Genomic DNA, 22,536 nt, shown 5'->3' with positions numbered 1-22,536 from the left:
ATTATTAAATTTCACAATACAATCCTATGTTTATTCAATCATAGTTTCAGGATGCTTATAAAGTAGAGATAAATATTACCCACCAAACAACTTCTGCAAGGAGGAGGAAAGAATACCAAGAACCTTGCTGCCTGTTTTCAGCTTGAATAACTTTGTAAGAGAAACCAAAAGGTTACATTTTATCTTCTATTCGAAGCTTATGTGCACAAATGCTTCGAAACAGTTTACATATTGTATATTATGACAAGAGGCTCCTAATTATATGTACAGTTGGTTGAAGCAAAGCAGAAAGTTATTACACAGGCTGTGAATCTGTTTTCAAATGTCTGAATGTCACTTGCTGCAAGGTAATCATCTTATCCGCTTGCACGTTCAAATCTGGGACTCATGAAATCGCATTTGCTGCAATGGATGCAATTATCAAATCATGTTTCAGCAGTCAAAGTTGAATTATTGCCGTTAGAAGATGTGACTATATCTGCTGCCATGGTTACAACTTCCAGGCCATTAGCTTCACCTCCGCTCTGCGGAGAAGAAAGAATACAATTTAACTGCCATAAAGGAGTGATACACAAAGAAAAATAGTAAAGGGTGAATAAAAAAGTGAAAAAAATGGTATGCATCTTCCCCACGGGGAAAAACATTAGAGGTCTCTGAAGTTTCAACCTTGTAACACATGATATGACAACAATCCCAACTTTCTAATTACAATTAAAACCTGCAACTTAGGAGAATATGATCGCTCAAATCCAATACCCCTCAGATAAGCATCATTACCTGATGGAAAATCAGTTGATGGCCTACCTGCTTATCCATAACCATCCACTCAAGCCACCATCCCCTCCTATACCAACAAAATCCTTGCATACGGATCTCTCTCAATGAACTACCCGACAAATACATGCCCATTACAACTCTTTAGGTCCATGGTGAGTCCACCATGGTCAAAACTTCTAACTACAAATTTTCTCTCAAACTCCATCTATCTTCATCTAAGTTATTTATTTAATGAAAACTTAAATTCCCCAAAATTGGGATAAAAGCTGTAAATGTTAGCAAGGGGCCATGGATGACAGCAAATGTTAACAGGATAGTGATTAGGATTTTATTTGATTTAGACTATGTACAAATTGCTCTGCTTCTGTCATTTTGTCTGTTTGAAAGATTCTAAGACAGTTGGATTCACAGCCATATGAAGGAAGATCACTGTCTGATTTAAATATTAACATTTATATTTAAAGAAAATTGCAAAAGACAATGAAGAGAGTGAAACGAAATGACACAGGAAAAGAAGATAAGAGAGAAAAGGCAAGAGCTTGACAGTGAATCTGTTCAGATGGATAGGTTGCTTTGTGGGTAAAGTGAGAGATCCACTAACATTATCAGATTTAGGGCAAGTGGGATACTTTGTTGTTCAACTGCAAATGTGCACCTGTCACATTTGAGTCTTCCACCTAACTTCCTAATCCGCAATTAAAAACGGCCTAATATTTTAATGCAAATAAAACTCCAAAGCCTGAATATCTACTAATTACATTTGTGAACATTAAGGGAGCACAATATAATTCAATAAAAAAAGAATAAAATTGTTATTCTCACAAGGTATGTACCTGTTCAGTTGGCTTTGCAGGAGGACCTTGAATAGCTAAGCTTGACACCTTGGAAAGGTCTCTCAAGATTCCCTGCAACATGCAATCATTCCTAATGAGATGACTTAAATAAGTTCAACCAATTATTTCATTAGATTAGAACAGAAGTTACTACCAAATTCATAATTCTACCAACCTTGTTAGCCCACTTGAGCCCACACGCATTACAAAGGGTTCTTGGACCTGCTGGCCCACGACGCATCAATGGAGTTGACTTTGAACTGGTTCCACAATGAGTGCATCTGCACAAACCACCAGAAGTCTTATAAGGAAGGATATTCACCATTCCAGTTCAAGGATGTGGCTATTTTAGTGTTTTTTTTTTTTCTCCTAAGAATCACTTGATTTCAAATTTAGTTTTCTTTTGCATCCACTAGTTTTACATTGCTTATTGCAGGCTGATGTATGATTTTTTTTTTTTTTTTTGTAAAATAAAAAAGCAAATAGATAAAGATTTTTTTGTTCAAAACAAGGCAGCAACAGTAAGACTCAGAGAGAGAGAGAGAGAGAGAGAGAGAGAGAGAGGATGGGGCAAACAATTCAAACAATGGGAAAAAAAAAGTGATATTTGATGAGAGCAATTTTGACGACTCAGTGTAACAACATTTATGAGGCTGTGGCATTTGACATATGGGTTGCAAATAGCCCCACTCCCTGTTGAAAAGACAAAATAGGTAGTTCTGTGATACAGGCTTGCAATTAATGTTTTCAACCGAGATATAGTAGCTGCTCAAAAGGCAAGCATAAACTACTATCATATCACCGTTATGAAACAGAAATAGATGGAGATTGGAATTTGAAGGAACAAATTAACACTCACGAAGTTTCTAGCATGTTGTCATCTTGTCCAGAACCCTGAGTTGCACTCCAGCCAGAAGAAGCTGAGCCTGCTTCGTCAGAACTAGCCTTGGATGAAGTAAATTGTCCCTTCTTACGCTGCATCCTGAAAATAGTAGCAAAGGATATGTCAAAATATAAACATATTGACAGGCAGTTGGGAAAAGCACACTAGGTTAGTAAATGAAGGAATAGAAATTAAGAAAAAAATATGGCAGCTTTTATTGGTATCTTCAAGCTAATATGCTGTCTGATCAATAACTTGTACACCAATCCACACGTACTAGATATAAATCATCTCTAGAAAGAAGAAAAAAAAAAGGTTAGCAATTTCTCTTCATGAGTTGAAAACTTTCTTTCTACCTAAACAATTAATTAAAGATATTCATGAAAAAATGCCCAACTCATCCACAGTTTAAAAATCTCAAAATTAACACGGCTAGGACCCTTAATAAATGGCTAAAGTAACCCAAATGTGGTTATATTTGTCAGAAATTGAAGAAAATCATGGGAAAGAGTACTATTATCATCCTAAACTCACACCATTTGCTCTTTCTGTGTTCAAAAGGATATATGGCAATTTTTGCTTATAACATATGCAACTATTAAAGGAAAAAGCAACAAGGATTAAGAAAGTTGCTAATTTTACAACAGCTATAGTGAGTATTTAATTTAACCATAATGGAGTACATTTGACAGGATAGCTTTTGAGAAGGACTAATCATTAATTAAACCATCCCGTCCAAACTTCTTTTCTGCAACTATCAAATGATGCTTCCCAGAAGACACACCACATTGATCTCAAATTATAAAATACTTAAGAAAAGGATGATTGAAGCACTAGAATTCTAATCACCTATCAAACTAGAATATTAACTTCTCTAATCTAAAATTTGCCTTTAGGAGAAGAAAGGAAAAGAGAAAAGAAAAAGTGCAATGATATTTAACTTTGCAAAAAAGGATAGTAACAGAAAGTTGAGGCATAACATATTTTATCGAACCATGTAATTTCAACTTCCAGCAACCATAAATTCTGTTTAGAACAAGCAATCCTCTCACATCCATGCAAAAGGAAATACAAAAGTAAATGAATTTTTAGAATACCTAAGTGCAACTTCTTTCCGGACAGTGTAACGGATTTTCTTATCAAAACAACGCTCCTTTCTCTTCTCCCTGAACCGACGTAAAGAAGCTGCCCTCTGAGGCTGAAATGACCTTTCACACAAGTCACTTGGACCCTAGGAGAAATTAATCATAGCAAGTAAATGTACTAAGATAGGAATAATGCCTAAAAGATATCATTGTAAGAAAGTTTGCATTACTAGAATGATCAAATACCCTAAAGTTGTGAGGGGCTGTCCCAGTGGTGGGAATGCCAGAAGGGATTTCATATCCACCTAGAAGTAACAGCACTGCCTGCACCTGCCAAAACCATAATACAAAAAACTCAAATTTAATTAGAATAACAAACCCACTTGAAATAAAAAGAACAGAGATTTTGGAAACAAAAACTACTCTCATTCTGCAATCACAAGATTGAAATGCAACATAACAAATTTAAACACTAAAACACACTTATTGAAAACATAAAACCAACACCTTCATACTCATGATTATCCAACATTCGTACAACTCCTTCAAAACTCACTAGTCACTAACATGAACATGAATTTTTACAACTAATAGGAGGTTCTTGAAGAAGAGAAATGCTAAATTACACATAAAATTATTAGAAATTGAGAAAAAAAAATCATTTTTAGTTGAAACAATTAGCCAGAATGAAAGAAAATGGTGAAAACTCAACTGTCTGGTAGTTATGCATGAAACCGAGGAAACATTAATAATTTGAATAAGCAACCGAAAGTCATATGGTTAAACAGCATCAAGTACTAAAATTTGTCTCACAAAAAATTACTGAAATATGACAAATTAAGAACAATGCCCACCTCAGATCTTGAACCAAAACCCAGGTGGGAATACTAGAACTCTTCAGAAATGTCATCGAATTACAAACACCCGTTGAGAATACAACTCACAAAGAAGAAGGAAAAGTCAAACACGTTCAGTTTCAGGTGAACAAGTACAGGTATGATTCAAAATGCTAACCAAAACTGTCTACCACCAAAAATAAAACAATTGGACAAAACATTGTTTAGTAAGGCAACTCAATCCAATCCTAAATTCAAAAGCCAACTTTCTTTCACTAAGCATGAATGAAAAAATGAAACATATTTAGGCTCAACCAGTAATTAAGAACAAAAACGCGGCAGAATTCATACAATTAATTAACCAAAACCCAGAAGCAAAATTCAGCAGCATAAACATAATAATAATAATAAAAAAAAAGCACAATTCAACCAACACCACACTTACCTTATCTGGGGAAACAGCATCAAACACATATACCTCACCCTGAAAAGACAGGGTGAGCTGGTCAGCATCGCCACCATTTACAGGGACCAAGGGATAATCTGGTCCACCAGTAACGCGAATAACACTAGGGGGGACATCATCTACACCACCTCCGTTTCCAGTGACGTTTTCATAGTGGATGTTAGGGTTGTCTATGGATTCCTCACCACCTCCAGCTATATCTTCATCTTCTCCTTCCAACTGGGTCTGCGTGTTCATTGGTTCTGCAGTGTATATTGGTAGTTGTGTATTTGAATTGGGCATTTTTCATTATACTAACAGCTCTATTGACATAGTATAACAAAATCCCAATAACAAAAAAAAAAAAACGCTAAAACTACCCCAAAAATATCCAAAAACAAAGAAACTAAAATCTTATAACAGCATTAACAAAGAAAAAACCTTTAAAATGCCCTCAAAATCAAAAGCTCAAAACTTTTTCAGCTTAGGAAACAGAAAACAAAAATCCCAGAAAAGAAAAGAGGGAAAGAAAGCGAAAACCTAAAAAAAAAATTACAACCCAATAAAAAAGATCAACAGAAGATGATTAATTACAATTAAATTAATAATAACAAATGTCAAACAGAAGATGACAATTTAATTTTTCCTGTTTCTTCAGTGTGAAACATGAAGAGATTAAAAGGGAGAGAGAGACCTAAATTTGGGAAGAGAAAGGGATGTCTATGATGGGTCAAAAGAGAGGAAATAGGAAGGAAGCGGCGGTGAAAAGAAGAACGAAGAGGGTTGGGAAATGGGCCCTGGAAATGTGTATTAATTACGGATTGTGCCACGGGATTGGCTGCCACTTCCTATTGCCACGCCACTGCAACAAGGGACGCGATTCACGAGTGGTGTAATTTCAGGCGACAAAGGTAGAATTTCTTAAAATTACCATTGGGACCTTCCTTCTTTGAGGTTTCATTGGATCTCCTGTGACGCGTGGCAAGATATGATTGGTCATACTCCAAATATTGCTAAAATAATATCTGTATTTATTTATTTATTTTTATAAATGCTTATTGCAGCAGGAAATTTCTTATTATCTGATTTAAGATCAAAATTATTGCAGCAGTAATTTAAAAAATTATTTTAATATTTTTATAATTAAAATTTATTAAATTTAATTTTAAATTATTTTTAATATTTTTTAATTAATATATTTAAAAAATAAATTTTCTCAACAATAATTATAACAATAATACCACACAGGTTACTAAGTTCCAAATATTCATATTTTTCTGATAGTCATTGCTTAATATTTGTTAATATCATGTTCAACTTATATGTTATCATTAATGCAACTATATTTATATTAAGTAATTATGAATCTATTTAGTATTATTATTATTAAAATTTTTATAAAAAAATAAATTTTAAAAATATATTAACTAAAGAATATTAAAAAATAATTTAAAATCAACTAAAATTAGAGATTGTATTAAAAATAGGGTACTGTTTACTAAAATTTTTCTTACATAAAGAGGACCACTGGAAAATACAAAAAAGTTTGATTAACATGGAAAGTGTGACAGAGAAAGCCAAATGATAAGAAATCGCAGGGAGAAAGATATTGTTTGAGAAGGCAACCATGAATGTAGAAGAAAAGTTCAAGCGACTCAGAAGAGATCCACAGACTTTGCAAGATCCAACCTGATGGTTCCTATAAGGTAAAATTTTCATTTCGATTAACAAAATATGTATATATCTATGTGATATAGACATAATTTGAAGGGCACCATTGAATGTGGTAGTCTAGTGGTTAATCTGGTAAGATGGTCTTATCCAATCCTAATTTTAACTTCTCATAGTAGTATTGAGCATGATGATTAAATATTGTGTCTGTCTAAGAATGCAATGAGAGTTGACTGCAGGTTACCACCTCGAGTTTGAGTTTGATGATAGGTCCTTTTATTTGGAGTTGAGTTAAATCGAGAACGTCAATCAGTAACCCCTTAAGGGAGCTATAATCGTCATATCTGGAGAATCCTTATTTTTTTCATTTAAAAACAAAAAGAATTTGAAGGGATTACTATATCTGGGTTGATCTCATCTGGGTCTTGATTTACTGCCAAATCCATTAATGGTGGATCTTGATTTTGGGATATTTGAGAAAATGGGATCTAGATTAATTATATGTTGCTTTTTTCCTTTAATTGAGGATTCTTTGGCCCATGTTTAATTGTTTTTGTCTGGGAGTTTCAGAGTTCTAAGATAAAGGTCAATGCTGATTTGGGCAAGCATGGACTTTTGGAGTGTTCTTGGAATTTTTATGTAAGAATGTGTGCTGACGTCAAAACCATAATGTCTCGTAAATAAAGGATATGTACTATAGTTGGTTATTTAGTCTAATCATTGAATACATAAAAATTATTTAAAAACATAAATTTTATAATTAATAATCAGCTAGTTAATAAGAAACAACTATAAAATCAATTACTTATTAGCTATTACTTATTTTTTAAAAAATTTATCAAATATTTTAATTTATTTATTTGAGTATTTATCGGCTATTAAACGCATCAAAAGGTGAATCAATCGCTCACTATAATCGAATAGGACATGGGACAAGTATTTCTCATTTACCATATGGGCACTTGTCCCATTTATCCATTTTCTGTGTCTGCTTTAGGTAATGTTTGATTCAAATGGCAATTCTGGATTAGGAATTGAATTTGGGTAAGCAAGAATTGCCATAAATTGGAAGTTGAACTTAAATTGAGGAAGGCCACAATGGAAAACCCCAACATACTTCCCTTGTGGGTTTTCTGCCATTAGTGGGACTTGCTAATTTTGTTAGTCTTGTAATCTTTCCATTTTCATCCCGGCCACACCTACAACTTCCTTGTAAGTCACATACCTTATATAAAAGATTAATTGCCTTTTTGTGGTAATGAAGTTACCAAACAGAGCTCCATGGTCTTCTTTACACAACCAATCAATGAAACTATAATTGATGATTCCTGCTTCCAATGGATGCTTTTCAGAATCCAGGTTAGTTCAGCTCGTCTTCAAATAAACCACCGCATAGGATACCATTCTTTGCTGGTGGCATCACAAGTGGATTAATGTCATTCGTGAAGCTGTGCCTGTGCCGACGCGATGGCAGACATGCAAATACACTGGGCAAGGTATCAAAATCCACTAATGAGCGTGTAACAACTCACCTATCAAATCAACTAGCCTCAGACACTTAAGCACACGACCTATACCCAGCCAACAGGGTAAGAGCTAAGCCCCTATGTGTAGAAGGGAACAACTTCCCTAATTCTTTCGCATTTCATGGACGAATTAAAATAGAACTTCATATATTAACTGATCAAGCAGTGCCTCAGGCAATGAAGTCGAGTTTTATCATGCAAGAGTAAAAAGTCTAAACCCCAATTACCTTTTCCTTTCCCTAGAAAGATGATGACAGAATTTTAAATACTTTTTATCATCAAACCATAAGTAATTCTGACTTGAAAAGGTACTTAATTGTCACTTCTATGTTGCTTCATATCCCATTTCATATTTGATTTGGCCAAGAACATACATCCAGAAAATATATATATATATATATATATATATATATATATATATATATATATATCACAAAAAGGGTCCAATGGTTGTACACAAACGCACATTATTTACAGGATGAATAAAAAAAATTTACATCAGTAGTATCAATGGAAAAATGTCCATTGTAGCAAAAACTTTGTTCTTAAACTAGCTATCAGTAAGAGTATAGAGACTTCAAAAGTACTGAGCCTGCTGTTCTCCTCCAACCACAAATCTCTACCTGTATTGAGCCTGTTACTGCTTGGGAAGCTTTCTATAACTAAAAAAGCCACATTGTAGCAGAAAGCGATATCTGTTTCAGCATCACTTTTTTCAAGGGTTTTCTCCTCCTTTTTGAAACTTGTTGATTATCAAAATCCTTTCTGGGTAGGCCATTGGCAAAATATATGTTCGGAAGGTACAAGCATCCTCCTTTACTTCTCTCTAGCCCCCTTCACAATTAGTCTCTAACAATAATCTAGATTGGCAATTCATGTTAAATTGACCTAAAATTTCTCCGCTTAACCTGACCCTCATTATCTCTTCAAAAGATCAAGAAAAGAAGAAAAAGACATCCACCTGCCCATATTGGGATTCCTTCACATGTGGTATGATCACAAATCAACCTTCTCAAAGATCACTGCAAACAAGGACTCATCAGAGCTTCCCTGGTTGCTGGTACAAACAGGCTAGGAAGGCAGTCTTAGAGGAAAGACCACTCAAGTCACAACAAAAGAAGAAGAGAATCACCATTACCCTCACACACATGAAAAGAAGAAACCTTCCACTCATTTCTACTAAATATCCATAACCTTTGAGCAATTTGCTTCACTATTCTTCCTTTGAGCAATTTGCTTCACTATTCTTCTCACTTCTCAGTCATCCTCCCAAAGTCATCTGAGCCATATTTAGCCCAAACAAGGTCAATAAATCTCTCTCTACCATAATCCTCCAAGAATTTGAGACGTGAAAAATCAGAGAACAATTCATATTTTGTGATTTTGCGCCTTCTTATGGATTCTTGAAGGCTTTGTTGGCACCTTCGGGAGGATATCCTTCCACCTGCTGTCTTGCCACAATTTTAGCGGGTGTTGAATTTGAGCACTTTGAGATCTTTTAAGTTTACACTTCAAGTTCTAACCAATGGAAAGTAACTAGAACTAAGAAGTTTAAGAGAGTGAAAATCTGCATAAGCATAATGCACTTTGACCAGACAAAGCAAATCAACTAGAAAACAAGGTAGCATGTCATGTTTGCTTAACAGTCTTTGGAAAATCAGAGAAAGTTCTGTTGAATTTGATGATGTTAACAATGTCCAAGTCTTGTTTCAGCCATTGCTTATTGACTGAAACTTTATTGAGATTGATATTTTCTGTTCCTATAGTAAAGGAATTGAAGTTTTGTCTTCTGTTTTACAGGTCACTTTTGGTGTGCTATTTAATTATGACAGATGCGCAAACATATTTGAAGCAATGGTTGGAGCACTAAGGGCTGCAAAGAAGCATAAAGTTGTTTCATATGATGGTGAGCTATTGCTACAGGGAACTCATGACAATGTGGAAATCACACTCAGGCCATCACCTCAGCCGGCGGTTGTGAAGAATTAATGAAATCTGGATTTCCTGCCAGCAATGCTTGTTCTGCCATCAGATGCAGTTAATGATAATATATAATTAATGTTCTTTGTGACAAGAAACTTTCTTACTTTTGTATCTTGGTTTGTCTCTGTTGAGTTTCTACATGATAAAGACGAGAGAGATCTTGGTGAATAGCACCTACATATACATGTTTGCTTCTTTCTTCAAATTTTTTGCCTCTCTTCTTTTTGAGTTTTCAGTATTTTGACATCAAAGGCAATTCTAGGTACATATTCAATCACCAAAGAAACTTGATGCATCAAAATGTCACGCCCCAAGAAGATTGAGCTGCCTAAGCTTCATTAATTAAGCGATAGATGTCACAACATAACACGCCTTTTATGTTTGAAATGATCCTTTTAACCGTTCTACATCCTCACAAGTCACCACCTAATGGGAAAACCCTTCAAGATAAAACTGCAGGAAAAAAAAAATCTCATTTTATATGAAAAAAATTCACATTCTTTAATACCCAATACCATTTATACACAAAAGCTAACATTGGAGTTCTCTTTCCTCGTCTCTCCATAACAGATAGATGGCATTCTGAAATACCTCAAATGTTTGCGAGATATGGTAGGAAGACTATTCTCTTTCGTCTTTGGCTCCCCTTCTCAACATTTTCAATATAAACAGGAACAATCTCATGAATACTCTGATCTTAAATAGTAGTGAAAAACTAAGTGCCTTAATCTCCTTTCTCAATTTGTTTTCTCTGAATTGAAAATGCCAAAATAAAACTCTTATCATATTCTCCCTATCCGATTGTCCTTCATTGAAACCCGATTCCCATGAAAATCCTCACCATCAATCCATTAAAAACTCCAAAGATCACTTGTTTCTCTCTTTCCTACTTTCCCTATGGGACCTTCCTAAAAAACGAAAGGGCATAAGAGAAACAATAAAAGTAATGCAAGGAAGGGAAAGAGTAGCAGGCTCTATCGAATGAAAGCAGAAGTTGCAAAATATTCAAGGAATAGATTCTTCTGAGAGGAAGGCGTTACTGAGAAAGGACATTATGATCATTTTAAAAATTAAAACAAATATTGTTGGGAATCCCAATAACAATAATTTTTGGTTGATTAGGGAATTAGGAATTGAATAAAATTCTTGAAATCTAATTCTTTTTCATTATGATATTTTTTTATTTGTATAATTTGAATTATAAGTTGCAATAATATCCACTTTCAATTATGATTTTTAACACTTGACATTAAATTTTATTTAATTATTTAAAAATTAAATATGGAATTTAATTCTTGAAAACTAGACACCCATTTTCAAGACAAATCAAACATGCTGTAAGCGTAAGAATAATGCCATCTAAAAGCCATTTAATGATAGTGATCCTTTCTTTCATTGCCAACGCTACTTTTGTTTCTATTTTTATGAAGAGGAAATTTTCTGTATACAGATCATGTAGATTTCATAATTTATCATTCAAGCCTTCAAGATGTTTCTTTAGGATAAAGGTGATGACTTGTTCATTCATCATTAAGTTTCAGAATTCCCTATTAAAAGTGGGTTGACATTTATTTCACTTGCTGTGCTTTCTAGTGTGTCATTATTTCTTGCCCATTATATTTGCGCTTATTTGGTTTTGCCATAAAATGAGCTTTCTATAATTCATCAGTTAGCAGTCAATTGAAGAAAATGTTTATATTGTAAAAGACAGTTGTCTCAGAATCCCTCTTTGCTTGACATCTCTTGTACCTATAATGCTTGGTGACCCCTTTGGATCTTCAAATCCTCGTGTAGTTTTAAACTTCAATTGTTTAATCAAGAAGTGAAGGCAATAAACATATTTGATGTGTCCAGCAAATTATGCTCACTTGATACATAGTTCCTTGTCCATCATTAACAAAATAGAGATTGCTTCAGAGATGGATAAAGACATTTTAAATTTAATGGAGATTGCTTCTTTAGTCTTTTGCTCCATATGCCTTATCAACACTAAAAGATGCTTAACTCGAACCAGATAAATTATATGGTAATCCAACTAAATGTCTTCTAATCTAGCACTTCTTTGGATATTTGAAAGTTCCACAGGATTACACGTTTGACCACTACTAAAACAGTTGAGCGTTCTATACATTTGTTGCACTAGGAAATTCCTAACAATACTTTGAGGAACTTCACTGCTATGACCAAATGAAACTCGAGATAGGAAAATGTGTTCGGGAAACTCTGAGGTGATCTACCTTGTCTGCCTATTTGTTTCTGTTGAATCCCCAATGCTGACAAGATTTCTTCATGTGAAACAGTTATATATATATATAGAACAAAAGGTTTTGTTTTGTATCTCTCAGTCACAAGCATTTGGCTTGCAACCTAAGATGTAGAAGTAGAACCTATTTGAAGCTCCGGTAGGAGCACTAAGAGCAGTGACAAGCTAATGCTCCAAGAAATCACTCTCAAGACATCACTAGCAAGAAGCAGGAACAAGAATTGTAGTATTTCCGCTATTGAAGAAACAATGGATTATATTACCTGTGTGGGACTCAGAACATTTCCACTATCGATGAAACAAAGTGGTGTGTTGATATTATTGACAGTCTGTAGAATTGTAGTATTTGTTCATTTTGTCTCAAGTAAGTCAGTGCTTCACCTTCCATTTCATGTGTAAATCTACTTGAATTTAATGTATTCTCAATGAAATGTGCAGAAAGATCATGGACAGAAGCACATTCTTAGCACTGCAGCATTTGTCAAACCAGGGAAATTATAGTTGGCCAGAACCATGGTAGGATACAGTAAATGGTTATGAAAAGTTCCATCAAGTAGCAGAAACCAGAGATGTTATGTTGGAAAGGACAGGATTAGGATAAATAATTAGCGTACACTATTTTGTGAAAACAAAACCAACTGAAACACTAAATGGAAATTTTCTTCTCGTTTGTGAAACTAAACAAGTCATAACCAAGCATGCGTTTTATTGTCCAGTGAGGATAAACGCTTGAAGGAGACTTTGAGCAGCTTGGGTTTCATCAGGTGTCCCAGATATAACAACAATCCTGTCACTTGTTCCTAGACGAGGTTCATGCAATATAACCTTGGCACCTGAGATCTGATTAAGGAATACCAGATGATAAGCTGAAGTTGACTTTAAAATATATATTGTTAAAATGGCTTAAGGTGTGAAACAGTTCTGAATAAATTAGCCTTAATTATTATTGAAAAGAAGATTCCGGAATAAATTAAATAAAACATATGCACATCTTGCCATCAGGAGGACAAAACTTATTTCTAGTGCTCAAATATTTCCCATATAGGCTAATCAGTTGCAGAATATTTTAATTTCATGTTTCTTGATGAGACTACTATAAATAACATTAGGATAAAAGTTCCTAACGTGTGGTTCAATTTTGCTTTTTATATGACAATTTTCAAATAGAATTGCAAGTCTTCCACTAATATTTCTATTTTTACTTTATATATTTCCAATTATATATGCAGACACATAACGTGCTTAACAGTTTCACTGGGCCTGTTTTTGAAGGATTTTCAATTGATTTCTAGGTATGAGGTTTGTTTGATATACATACAGTTGAATTGCAGCTGTTCTACACTTGTAGTTGGCCATGAAGTTAATAAGTTCTAATGGATTTGGATTTAGAAAGGCTGTCAGATGGATTGTATTATTGTTTCTCTTCTCGCTTCACAATATGGCCATAAGTAATGGAAAAATGATTTGTATTTTCTTGACAGTAAATATGATTCAAGTTTTTTTCGAAGTTGCATTTTTCATTTATTTTAAATGTGGAAATCTTTATATATCAAAATTGATAAGGGCTGTGAATGATTTTCCTCCCAAGTTATTACATTGACCATGTCTTTGTTTTCTGATTTAACTGTTAAAATAGTACACATATCCAGTTATTCATGCTATCAAAGGAAAAAAAAAAAAAATCTCAAAGATTTCTTTTCACAATTCATGCTATAATCATAGACGAAACTACAAAGTCTAAATTCACAAGAATTGCAAAGTTCTAAAATTTGAGAAACAACTCTTTTATTTTGTGTGTGTGTGTGTGTGTGTGTGTGTGTGTGTGTGTGTGCTCGCGTGTAAAATGTAACTTACAACCAAATACCAAAACATAAAGGGTTAGCATTTAAAGGAGAAAAAAAGAAAGAGGAATTCTGATAAAGGAAACTCGGACTTCAAGCATGCAAGCTTGCTAGAGATAAGTTTTTGTTTCCTTGACCAGAAAAGTAAGGCCAAAATGAATGAGAAACAGTCTGATAAGTGACAACAAAAATTTTCAGCTGTTTCTCAATTTATTTTACATTTGAATGACTCGAGCCTCAATTGACCAAAATGCTTTATTCGCCTTTAAAAGAATAAGCACCACAACTTTTACAAACTATCAATGATTCATTTGTGAAATTGTTTGTATCAGATTAAGCAAATATAGGTTAAGCAAAAAAAAGTGTCAGATACTAACCGCAGAATTATCAGTAGCTATGGGATGTCAAATAATTGCATGAGTTCATATTGATTAACTTGTCGAACTATTTTGGTCAGCACAATTAAAATAGAAGCAAAACTACACGACAAAATCAGAAGCAAGTAGGTACCTGCCGTAAACGAGCCAGATTGCTACCATTCTCCCCATATACAGCACCAATAACATTTTCAGGAACTACAATCTCCATAGTTGTATTTGTCACAAAAGCAGACTTGGTTCCACTACACAGACAGACAAGAGAGTAAGTCATCGCATTATACAATTCAAGTGACCAGCTGTTTCAAATGACACTAGGAGAGAATATTTTAAGTACACTCAAAATGCTAGAAATGACTTTGCAGCTTGCTTTTACTGTAAAATTTGGGTGGCAGTCTTAAATTTTAGGAACCAAGATTTCTTTCTCCTTTTGAGCACTTATTACACTCAACAATGTTTAACAGCAAAGAAAATTACTATTTCTATTTGTACCAAAAGAGAGACATCAATATGTTCACCAATCCCATCTTTGATGTATTTAAGTTTCTAAAATCATACAAAAAATTGAGAACTATAAAGCAGCTTCACACAAAATCTGAAAAGACGGAACCACACAAACTTATGATCAAACATAAAAAATCAGAAACAGAATTTTAAAATTGGTAATGATTGTCCTTACGCTTTTTTAAAATTACCTCAAACTATGGAGAAATTCGTAACTGCTAAACAATTGCTAGAGAAATTGGCATAGATTTGGACATAGGGGGAGAGAGAATAAGGGAGGGAGAGAGCAAACATGAAAAGTGGGTAGGAGAATATGCAAGAGAGTTGGTCCTGCCTGATGCCTCATGAAGGAGGGAACATATTGTTGTAAAACTCTATTTACAACATAAAAGTTACCTCTTAAATTTGGAATTATCTGTTCTAGCAGATAGGGGGTCATCAAAAGATGCGTAAAATTTTTCTTGCGTCTACCTGCAGCGCTCAACATCATCCAAGTGCACCCATGCATGACATTCTTTTGTTAATTATTTCAATATTCCTTCAGCCAATTGATCCCCATTAATCTAAATTAGTAGTTAAATGAATATATCAAGACAAGTTTAGTTGGGTACAGCTGGGTTCAGTTAGTTATTTGATTAATAAATACAATGTCAAATGTGCCAATGTTTAGGATTAGCATTAACCTTTATTGAATGGATATCAGAACCAATAAATGAGGGACGAACAGATTAAGGAAAATCCAACCCACTTTGACCCCCAGCCATAGCCCCATTTTCCATGCTTCACTGATTAAACAACAATAGCAACAAATTCTAATACTCAATTATGATACACTTAATTTTGATGGTTCTCATACCACCTGGTCATAATTTCAGCACTTAATGAAGTTCTAGTGTAGATCCCACTAATATCAGAGCCCATTCTCATATTTTTAACTGGTGCATGTCACTGACCTGCCAAGTTCTAAGCCACCTTTAAAAGAAGCCGATCCTCTATTGGCATCTGTGATGGCCCTTGAATTTACTCCAGCTATTGTCTGAAATCAACCAAAGCCATCAGAAACAGATAAGCATTAGAAGCTCAATTATTTTTGTTAGGAGGGGAGAGAGAGAGAGAGAGAGAGAGAGAGAGAGATTTTCTTACCTGTGATGGCCATAGCCTAGGTGAAGGAGGACGATCAAAACTATGGGAACGTCCAAGATGATCCATACTCTGTGCAAGGTTAGTGTGTCGACTTAGAGTATGAGAAAGACCAACGGACGAATGCAAATTAACGGGGGCAGGATGCCTCAGCTTCTCCTGCAATGTATCCCTCAACGGATCCCTTAATGGATCACTCGATGTATCCCTTAACGGATCCCTCAACATATCCCTTAACGGATCCCTCAACGTGTCCCTCAAAGTGTCCCTTAATGGATCCCTCAACATATCCCTTGATGGATCCCTCAAGGTATCCCCAAAGGTATCTCTAATTGGATCCCTTAACACATCCCTAAATGGATCCCTCAATCCATCCCTTACTGTATCTCTCAGCGGCTCCCTCAGTCTTCCATGGGGACTAGCCTCAGTTATTACAGAAGTGCTCTTCATGCCAGGAGTACTCAATGTACTAGAGAAAAGGTTATCTCGGAGTCTGCCAGTTATATGGTATATAGCATCCTTCACATTCATAAACTCTCCTGAAATCTGTTAAACATACAAATCGACAAATAAATTAGGGAAAAAAAGCCACAAGGAATAATGATATCCTAAGATTCCTAACAGCATATGCCATGAAATGTTGCATACTTCACAAAACAAGTACTATCAGACCTTTAGAGTTGTAGCAGTTTAGAATAGTAGAAAAGATTGGAGAAAATAACAAGAGAAAGATTTACATGGTTCAGCTACTAAGAGCTACATCCACGGACACAAAACCTCGACGGGTTACATTTTATTCACTTGTGCATTAGCATAATACATAAGAATCCATATTTATAATGGAAAATAAAAGATATGAGTATGACATCCGATAAATCACTCCTTAATACAAGCATTAATCAAGCCAATGATTCTGCTAATCAAGCATATGATTTTCTAATAATCATATCTATGAACTAAGGAAAATCTCATCAATTCCAACAATAGTATGCCAAAGAATCTATCTATGCAATGATACCAATAGCAACTGATACGTAAAATCATATGAATGCAACACCTAGATCAAATCTTGAGATCAGTTGTCAGTTTTTTTGGCTCCAAAAAGATATCAATATCAGAAAACCATATCCTACAATCTCTGTTGGGAAAAATTGGTGTCCAGCACACTAGTTGAGGTACATCCATGTCCAGCAATTGTGATGGACTCACTTCCATTAAAGGAAGGAGAGAAGGAGAACTCAATTACGATGATTCCTAACTATTCAATGATATAATTAAATACATTCCCAAAATCACACCAACACCCTCCCGAGCTCAACTGACAATTGTACTTGTTTACGAAACAGTAAATGTAATCAGTAATAAAAAATAGCTTCAAATTCAAATCAATTTACTTTTTCATTCACCACATGTAAAAGGATATCCTCAATATGTTAGCAATTAACTATTGAAAAATAAATCAATGAGACACTATCATACCTGCACCACTTGATCATTCTCTGCCACACACTTAGGGACCTGATCTACTCCTAAAACTTTTATGCCAGTACCGGTTGTCTTACGCATTTCAGATATTATCGTGCCTCCTTTTCCCAACAAACAACCAACATGGTTTGATGGCACTACAAGTCTTGCAGTAACAGGGCACCCCTTACCAGAGCTTGAATCTAGGCCCTTCTCAATACCAGCCTCCACAGACCTTGAGAAAACAAGAACAACAGTCTTTTGTGCTGCTGAGTACCGAGACTCTGGATTCTGCAGGAGAAGACACAAAAGAAACAGCAATACATATTAACACCCATACACCATAACCTAAGCACAAATAGAAATACGGAAAAAAAGTAAATAGCAAGCCCAACCTCTGATGCAGAAACAGTGATCAGCCGTTCATCACACTCGGCTACAGTGGCCCCAATAGTAATAGAAGCACCTGTTTCATTGTGGAGGGCCTTGATAATGGTGCCTCCCTTTCCAATAACTCCTCCAACCCTATCATTGGAACAAAGAATTCTAAAAACCACTTCCTCTTGTAGTGAGTTTGCATCCAGGGAGGGCACTAGGTCAGACTCTAATGACAAAGAATGAGCCCCTGAAGCATAAGAAGTAGTGCTACTTGGCATGGTAGGTAACCTCAAATTACGCTGTGAAATAAAATTCACATGTACTCCAGGTGCAGGTTCTTCAGGAACTGCCTCAGCAGGTTTACTGCCGCTCATCCTTGTTTTATCAACTGGTTGACAATCTTGAAGGCAGCGAGAAACCACTACAAGTGCTTTCTTTACAGCCAAAACATCTCCCTCAATCTGAAAATATCAAAACATGTCACAAGAAAAATAAAAATAAAATTGTTTTCCCAATGAAATATAAATACAATATCATGAAGCATGAACACTGAATGAGAATGCAAGGCAAAATCAATGGTTGTAAAACTACTTTCCACGTATAAACCTTTTCAGTAAATGCATTAATTCCTCTCTCCCCCCCACCCCAACCCCCCCCAAAAAAAAAAAGGGACCAAAGAATTAATTTTCCATCAACTAATGTCACAATGGATTCAAAATTTTGGAAAATGATTTTGAACACTGAGAACCCCCTAAGACACTTGACAACATAATATGTGACTGAAATCCAGAGAACACCTTAAAAACACTTGAGAAAAAAATGACTGAATAATTATCTCCGCCATCCAAAGCTAAAGAAACAAATATTGTCAAAAGATCTACCTCCAGTAGATAGCCCAACTGATGAGTAAAGAAAATAACTGCCAAGTGATTGATAAGCCATTGCAACACCATATTTTGAAGATGTGAACCACTCTTTTAGTTCCTTTCTTATAATTGGTTTTTGGAACCCCATCAGAAAATTAAATTGTGAAAACCATTACCATGTTTCCCTTAAATTAACTTTCAAGCTTTAGTATTATAAAATAAGCATTTTTTTTGCCAAACAAAGAGTGATTTAAATTGGCATTGCTTTGCAGTGCACGATGCAATGTTTAATTTTTGCAACTTACACTGGGGGAAATAATCAAACTCTAAAATTCAACAAAAAATTCAAAAAACTTGCTCTACAACAGCAATACAGAATCTAAACAATCCCAGGAATCCGAAAACTAAAAACCACAAATTGATATGGAATTGTGGCATAAGCTGAAGCAGTTAGCACATGACATTTAAATTACAACAGGTACAATCAGTGGTAACACATGCAATTATGTTTCAAATGAAAGGTTCAAACACCAATAGCAACTCTTCAATAGTTGAACCTAAGGTCCAAACACCTATATCTACTCTACATCAGTCAAACCTGAATCCAATAACCAAATGGTCGTACACAAAAAATGCAGTCATTACGCATGCAAAAGTCCTACCATTTAGAGACCAACGATATTCACAGAAACAAACGTTCAATTCAACAATTCAAGTTAGTGATTCACAACATAATACCAATAATTAAACATCAAATTTACTAGGATCGTAAAAGAAACTTATGCAACAGAACCAAAAATCTAATTCGACAACCCATAAACTTCAATCAACAATGCTGATCTTTAACACAATTTATAGCTCAAAATTTGCCCTACAGAAGTAAAACCTGAATTTTACCAATTGACTATTTTATTTGAGAAAAACCAAATTCAACAGTCCAATACTTGGTCTACAAGACCAAAACTCTGTAATCCAGCCAACAATGTAGGTCCATTGACACACACACGCACACAAATCGAAGCCATTATTCCAAAGTCAAACTTTACTCCACCAAATAGAGACTTCAATTCAACATTTTCTTACCTCTACCATCTCCTCCGTTGGCCCAGCACAGACAGGCAACTTATCGATCAAAACCCTAATTTTGACCCCATAATCTTTCCTTATCTTCTCAACAACCTTCCCTCCTTTCCCAATAACCGACCCCATCTGTTTAGCCTCAGCCAACAGTCTACACGAAACCACCCCACCCGCCACACGAATCCCATCACTCTCCGCCGCCACCTCCAAAATCCTCTCAAAAACCCTAACCAAAGCCTCCTGCGCCTTGGACACATCAAGCTCCTCCTGCTCACCAAAAGTCCCATCACTAGCCCTACCACCACTCCCACCATTCTCGCTAGACACCGACAGTTTCAAAACAATCGCATTCTGGGCAATAATGGTAATAACCCGGTCAGGTGAATCAGCAGGGGCATCCTCAATACGTATCTTAGCCCCAGTCAACTGCTGAAGCTGCTTGATTATGTTGCCAGACTTCCCAATAACACCGCCGATGCGCGAGGCGTGGCAGAGGAGGCGGAAGGAGACGTGACCCGGAGGGACCGGCAAGGGAGGTGGAGGGGGTTTGGATCGCTTATTGGAAGATCCATGGACGAAAGAGGGGTCGGGCATAGTAGTGTACTGTATAGGGCGTTTCGATGGAGGAGAGAGGAAGGTACTGCCCATAATCTCCGGAGAAGAAATTCAGAGCAAAATGGTTGGATTTATAGATATATATGCGTGTAAAGGTGTTTTACTTTGTTTTCTCTGCGTGGAAGGGGGCGGCGTTACGCAGCGGAAGAGCCGAAGAGAGAGAGACGGGGGATGGGAAGAGGAGGACGAGAAAGATTCGGGCGCCAATGGTGCTAAAGTGCGCCAGGGGTGCGTAAGTGTGGGTGTGAGTTGCGACTTGGGTTAAGTTCTCTATCGGCTTGCTTTTGTGCACGCGAGGAATACGCCGCCATCAAGAGAGTTTTTCTTTGGGTCTTTCGGTGGTTGAAAGTGTACCCTTCAGGTGAGATCGTGACCGTTCGTTGGTTAGAGAGAAGGCCGATGTAGGGTAGTGATGTATATGGTGATGGTCAATGATGCGTCTTTCTTTCCAAAACTTTTAATTTTATCATTTGATAATAAATATTTTCAATATTTTCAATTTTAATAATAAATTTAATTATTTTATAATTAAATTCATAAATAATTTATTTTTTTATTTATTATTAATGTTAACTATTTTTTTTTTTATTTTTTAATTATAATTTTAATATTTTCATTAATTTTAATAAACTTTATAATTATTATTGTAATTTTTATTTTTTTTCCTTCACCACTTATATTTTTAATTCACATAAACAAAAAAATAAATAAATATTTAAACATAAAATATGAATAATAATATAATCAAAATAAATACAATTATAACTTTCAAAACGTTAAAGAAATATTTCAATGTTTTTTAAATTTTTATCAATATTTAAGGATAAAATAGTAATTTTATTATTAAAAATAACTTTCTTTTTAATATTTTTCCTATATCCGAACATAAAAAAATATATATTTTCTTTTCTAATACTAATAGGAAAGACCAATAAAACTGATTTAGATAGAATTTGCCTATACAAACTCTGGTCCGGACACTTAAAGGATCTGAGCTTAAAGGCGATCTTTGAAAGTGTTTTGACCTATTTTGCTAAATCGACAAATCAAAGAGATTGGCACTCATTACGTTCGGATCAAATAAAGATCACACCACTAATCTTATTTAATTTTTGGCATAATTTTAGAATGATCATTGTTATAACTTAAATAGAGAATTGACAAAGATCTAGCCAATATTGCATACAGTTATCGTCTAAATTATTATATAAATAAGTTAAATCTTTAAAAATAAATATGCAAACAAAACATACTTAGAACACACTCATTTCCATTATATTAAATATTCAATTATATTAAGGTGGTTGTTAACCGCCACCGACTCTTACTTATTCTTTAATTTTCAGTAGATCCTCAATTCAATCAGATCCAATATTTATGAAATCCACGGTAACATTAACTGCTTTTCTTTTTTATTTTTATTTTTTCTCCCGTCTAAATATAGTATGAACTTTCAGAAATTATTCAAATTTAACATTTATTCTCTTTTATGATTACATTCACCAAACATAGACATGTTTTTAGTTTTACATCAATTAGCATATATATATATATATATATATATATATATATATATATATATATATATATATATAGAGTGAGATAAATTGTGTGTTAATGTAGTTAAAATAATAAATTATATTTAATTTTTTTTCTTAATATACTTTCCCCTCATATTTTATTTTAGAATTAATAGATTTTACTTACCAGTATATATTAAATAGAGATATTTTAGTAAGCTAATAAATAAACTATTATTTTAAAAAGGAAAATGACATATAATGTAAAAGATTAAAAAAAAGTCTATCTTTTATGCGATAAATGGAATATTAAATTTACTATTTTAAAGAATATAAATATTAATATATTTATCTATCTATCTATATAAAGTAGGTGAGGTTTTTTTTTAATGTTTTTGTGTTAATAAATTTTTTTATAGTGTTATCGTGTGACATTGCTATATAAAAAT

General features: G+C 34.5%; 2 protein-coding genes and 1 pseudogene across 4 annotated transcripts; 1 reads left to right on the top strand and 2 right to left on the bottom strand.

The window, feature by feature from the left end:
* Positions 1–113: 113 nt before the first annotated feature.
* On the bottom strand, positions 114–5,711 carry LOC110641487 (GATA transcription factor 28). 2 transcript variants are annotated; one of them, XM_021793221.2, is made up of 8 exons: positions 5,554–5,711; positions 4,860–5,122; positions 3,825–3,908; positions 3,591–3,724; positions 2,470–2,592; positions 1,786–1,891; positions 1,611–1,682; positions 114–524 (listed from the first exon to the last, which is right to left on the bottom strand). In XM_021793221.2, exons 2-8 carry the CDS (start codon positions 5,115–5,117, stop codon positions 426–428), a joined length of 876 nt encoding a protein of 291 aa, XP_021648913.2. In that variant the 5' UTR covers positions 5,118–5,122; positions 5,554–5,711; the 3' UTR covers positions 114–425. The 2 variants fall into 2 exon arrangements, with proteins under 2 accessions (XP_021648913.2, XP_021648912.2); XM_021793220.2 differs by having other exon boundaries at positions 4,860–5,572.
* A 775-nt stretch (positions 5,712–6,486) lies between these two features.
* Positions 6,487–10,045, top strand: LOC131172807 (costars family protein-like; annotated as a pseudogene).
* LOC110641486 (KH domain-containing protein HEN4) lies at positions 9,605–20,857 on the bottom strand. 2 transcript variants are annotated; one of them, XM_058133223.1, is made up of 7 exons: positions 19,956–20,857; positions 18,024–18,467; positions 17,644–17,919; positions 16,168–16,710; positions 15,978–16,060; positions 14,654–14,765; positions 9,605–10,492 (listed from the first exon to the last, which is right to left on the bottom strand). In XM_058133223.1, the coding sequence occupies exons 1-7, from the start codon at positions 20,598–20,600 to the stop codon at positions 10,466–10,468; spliced, it is 2,130 nt and encodes a 709-aa protein (XP_057989206.1). In that variant the 5' UTR covers positions 20,601–20,857; the 3' UTR covers positions 9,605–10,465. The 2 variants fall into 2 exon arrangements, with proteins under 2 accessions (XP_057989206.1, XP_057989205.1); XM_058133222.1 differs by lacking the exon at positions 9,605–10,492 and adding an exon at positions 12,780–13,142 and having other exon boundaries at positions 19,956–20,856.
* Positions 20,858–22,536: the final 1,679 nt, after the last annotated feature.

The sequence above is a fragment of the Hevea brasiliensis genome, chromosome 14 (assembly GCF_030052815.1).
Source record: "Hevea brasiliensis isolate MT/VB/25A 57/8 chromosome 14, ASM3005281v1, whole genome shotgun sequence".
In the NCBI taxonomy this organism is placed as follows: Eukaryota; Viridiplantae; Streptophyta; class Magnoliopsida; order Malpighiales; family Euphorbiaceae; genus Hevea; species Hevea brasiliensis.
This window is presented reverse-complemented; position numbering and strand designations above follow the sequence as displayed.

Coding starts and splice junctions, on each gene's coding strand:
- LOC110641487 (XM_021793220.2), bottom strand. CDS start 5,162: ATGCCCAATTCAAATACACAACTACCAATATACACTGCAGAACCAATG. Junction 3,725..3,824: donor CAGCCCCTCACAACTTTAGG/GTATTTGATCAT, acceptor AATTTCTCCTAG/GGTCCAAGTGACTTGTGTGA. Junction 1,683..1,785: donor GGCTCAAGTGGGCTAACAAG/GTTGGTAGAATT, acceptor TGCATGTTGCAG/GGAATCTTGAGAGACCTTTC.
- LOC110641486 (XM_058133222.1), bottom strand. CDS start 20,600: ATGGGCAGTACCTTCCTCTCTCCTCCATCGAAACGCCCTATACAGTAC. Junction 18,468..19,955: donor CAACGGAGGAGATGGTAGAG/GTAAGAAAATGT, acceptor TGATATTTTCAG/ATTGAGGGAGATGTTTTGGC. Junction 16,061..16,167: donor CTAGGCTATGGCCATCACAG/GTAAGAAAATCT, acceptor GGTTGATTTCAG/ACAATAGCTGGAGTAAATTC.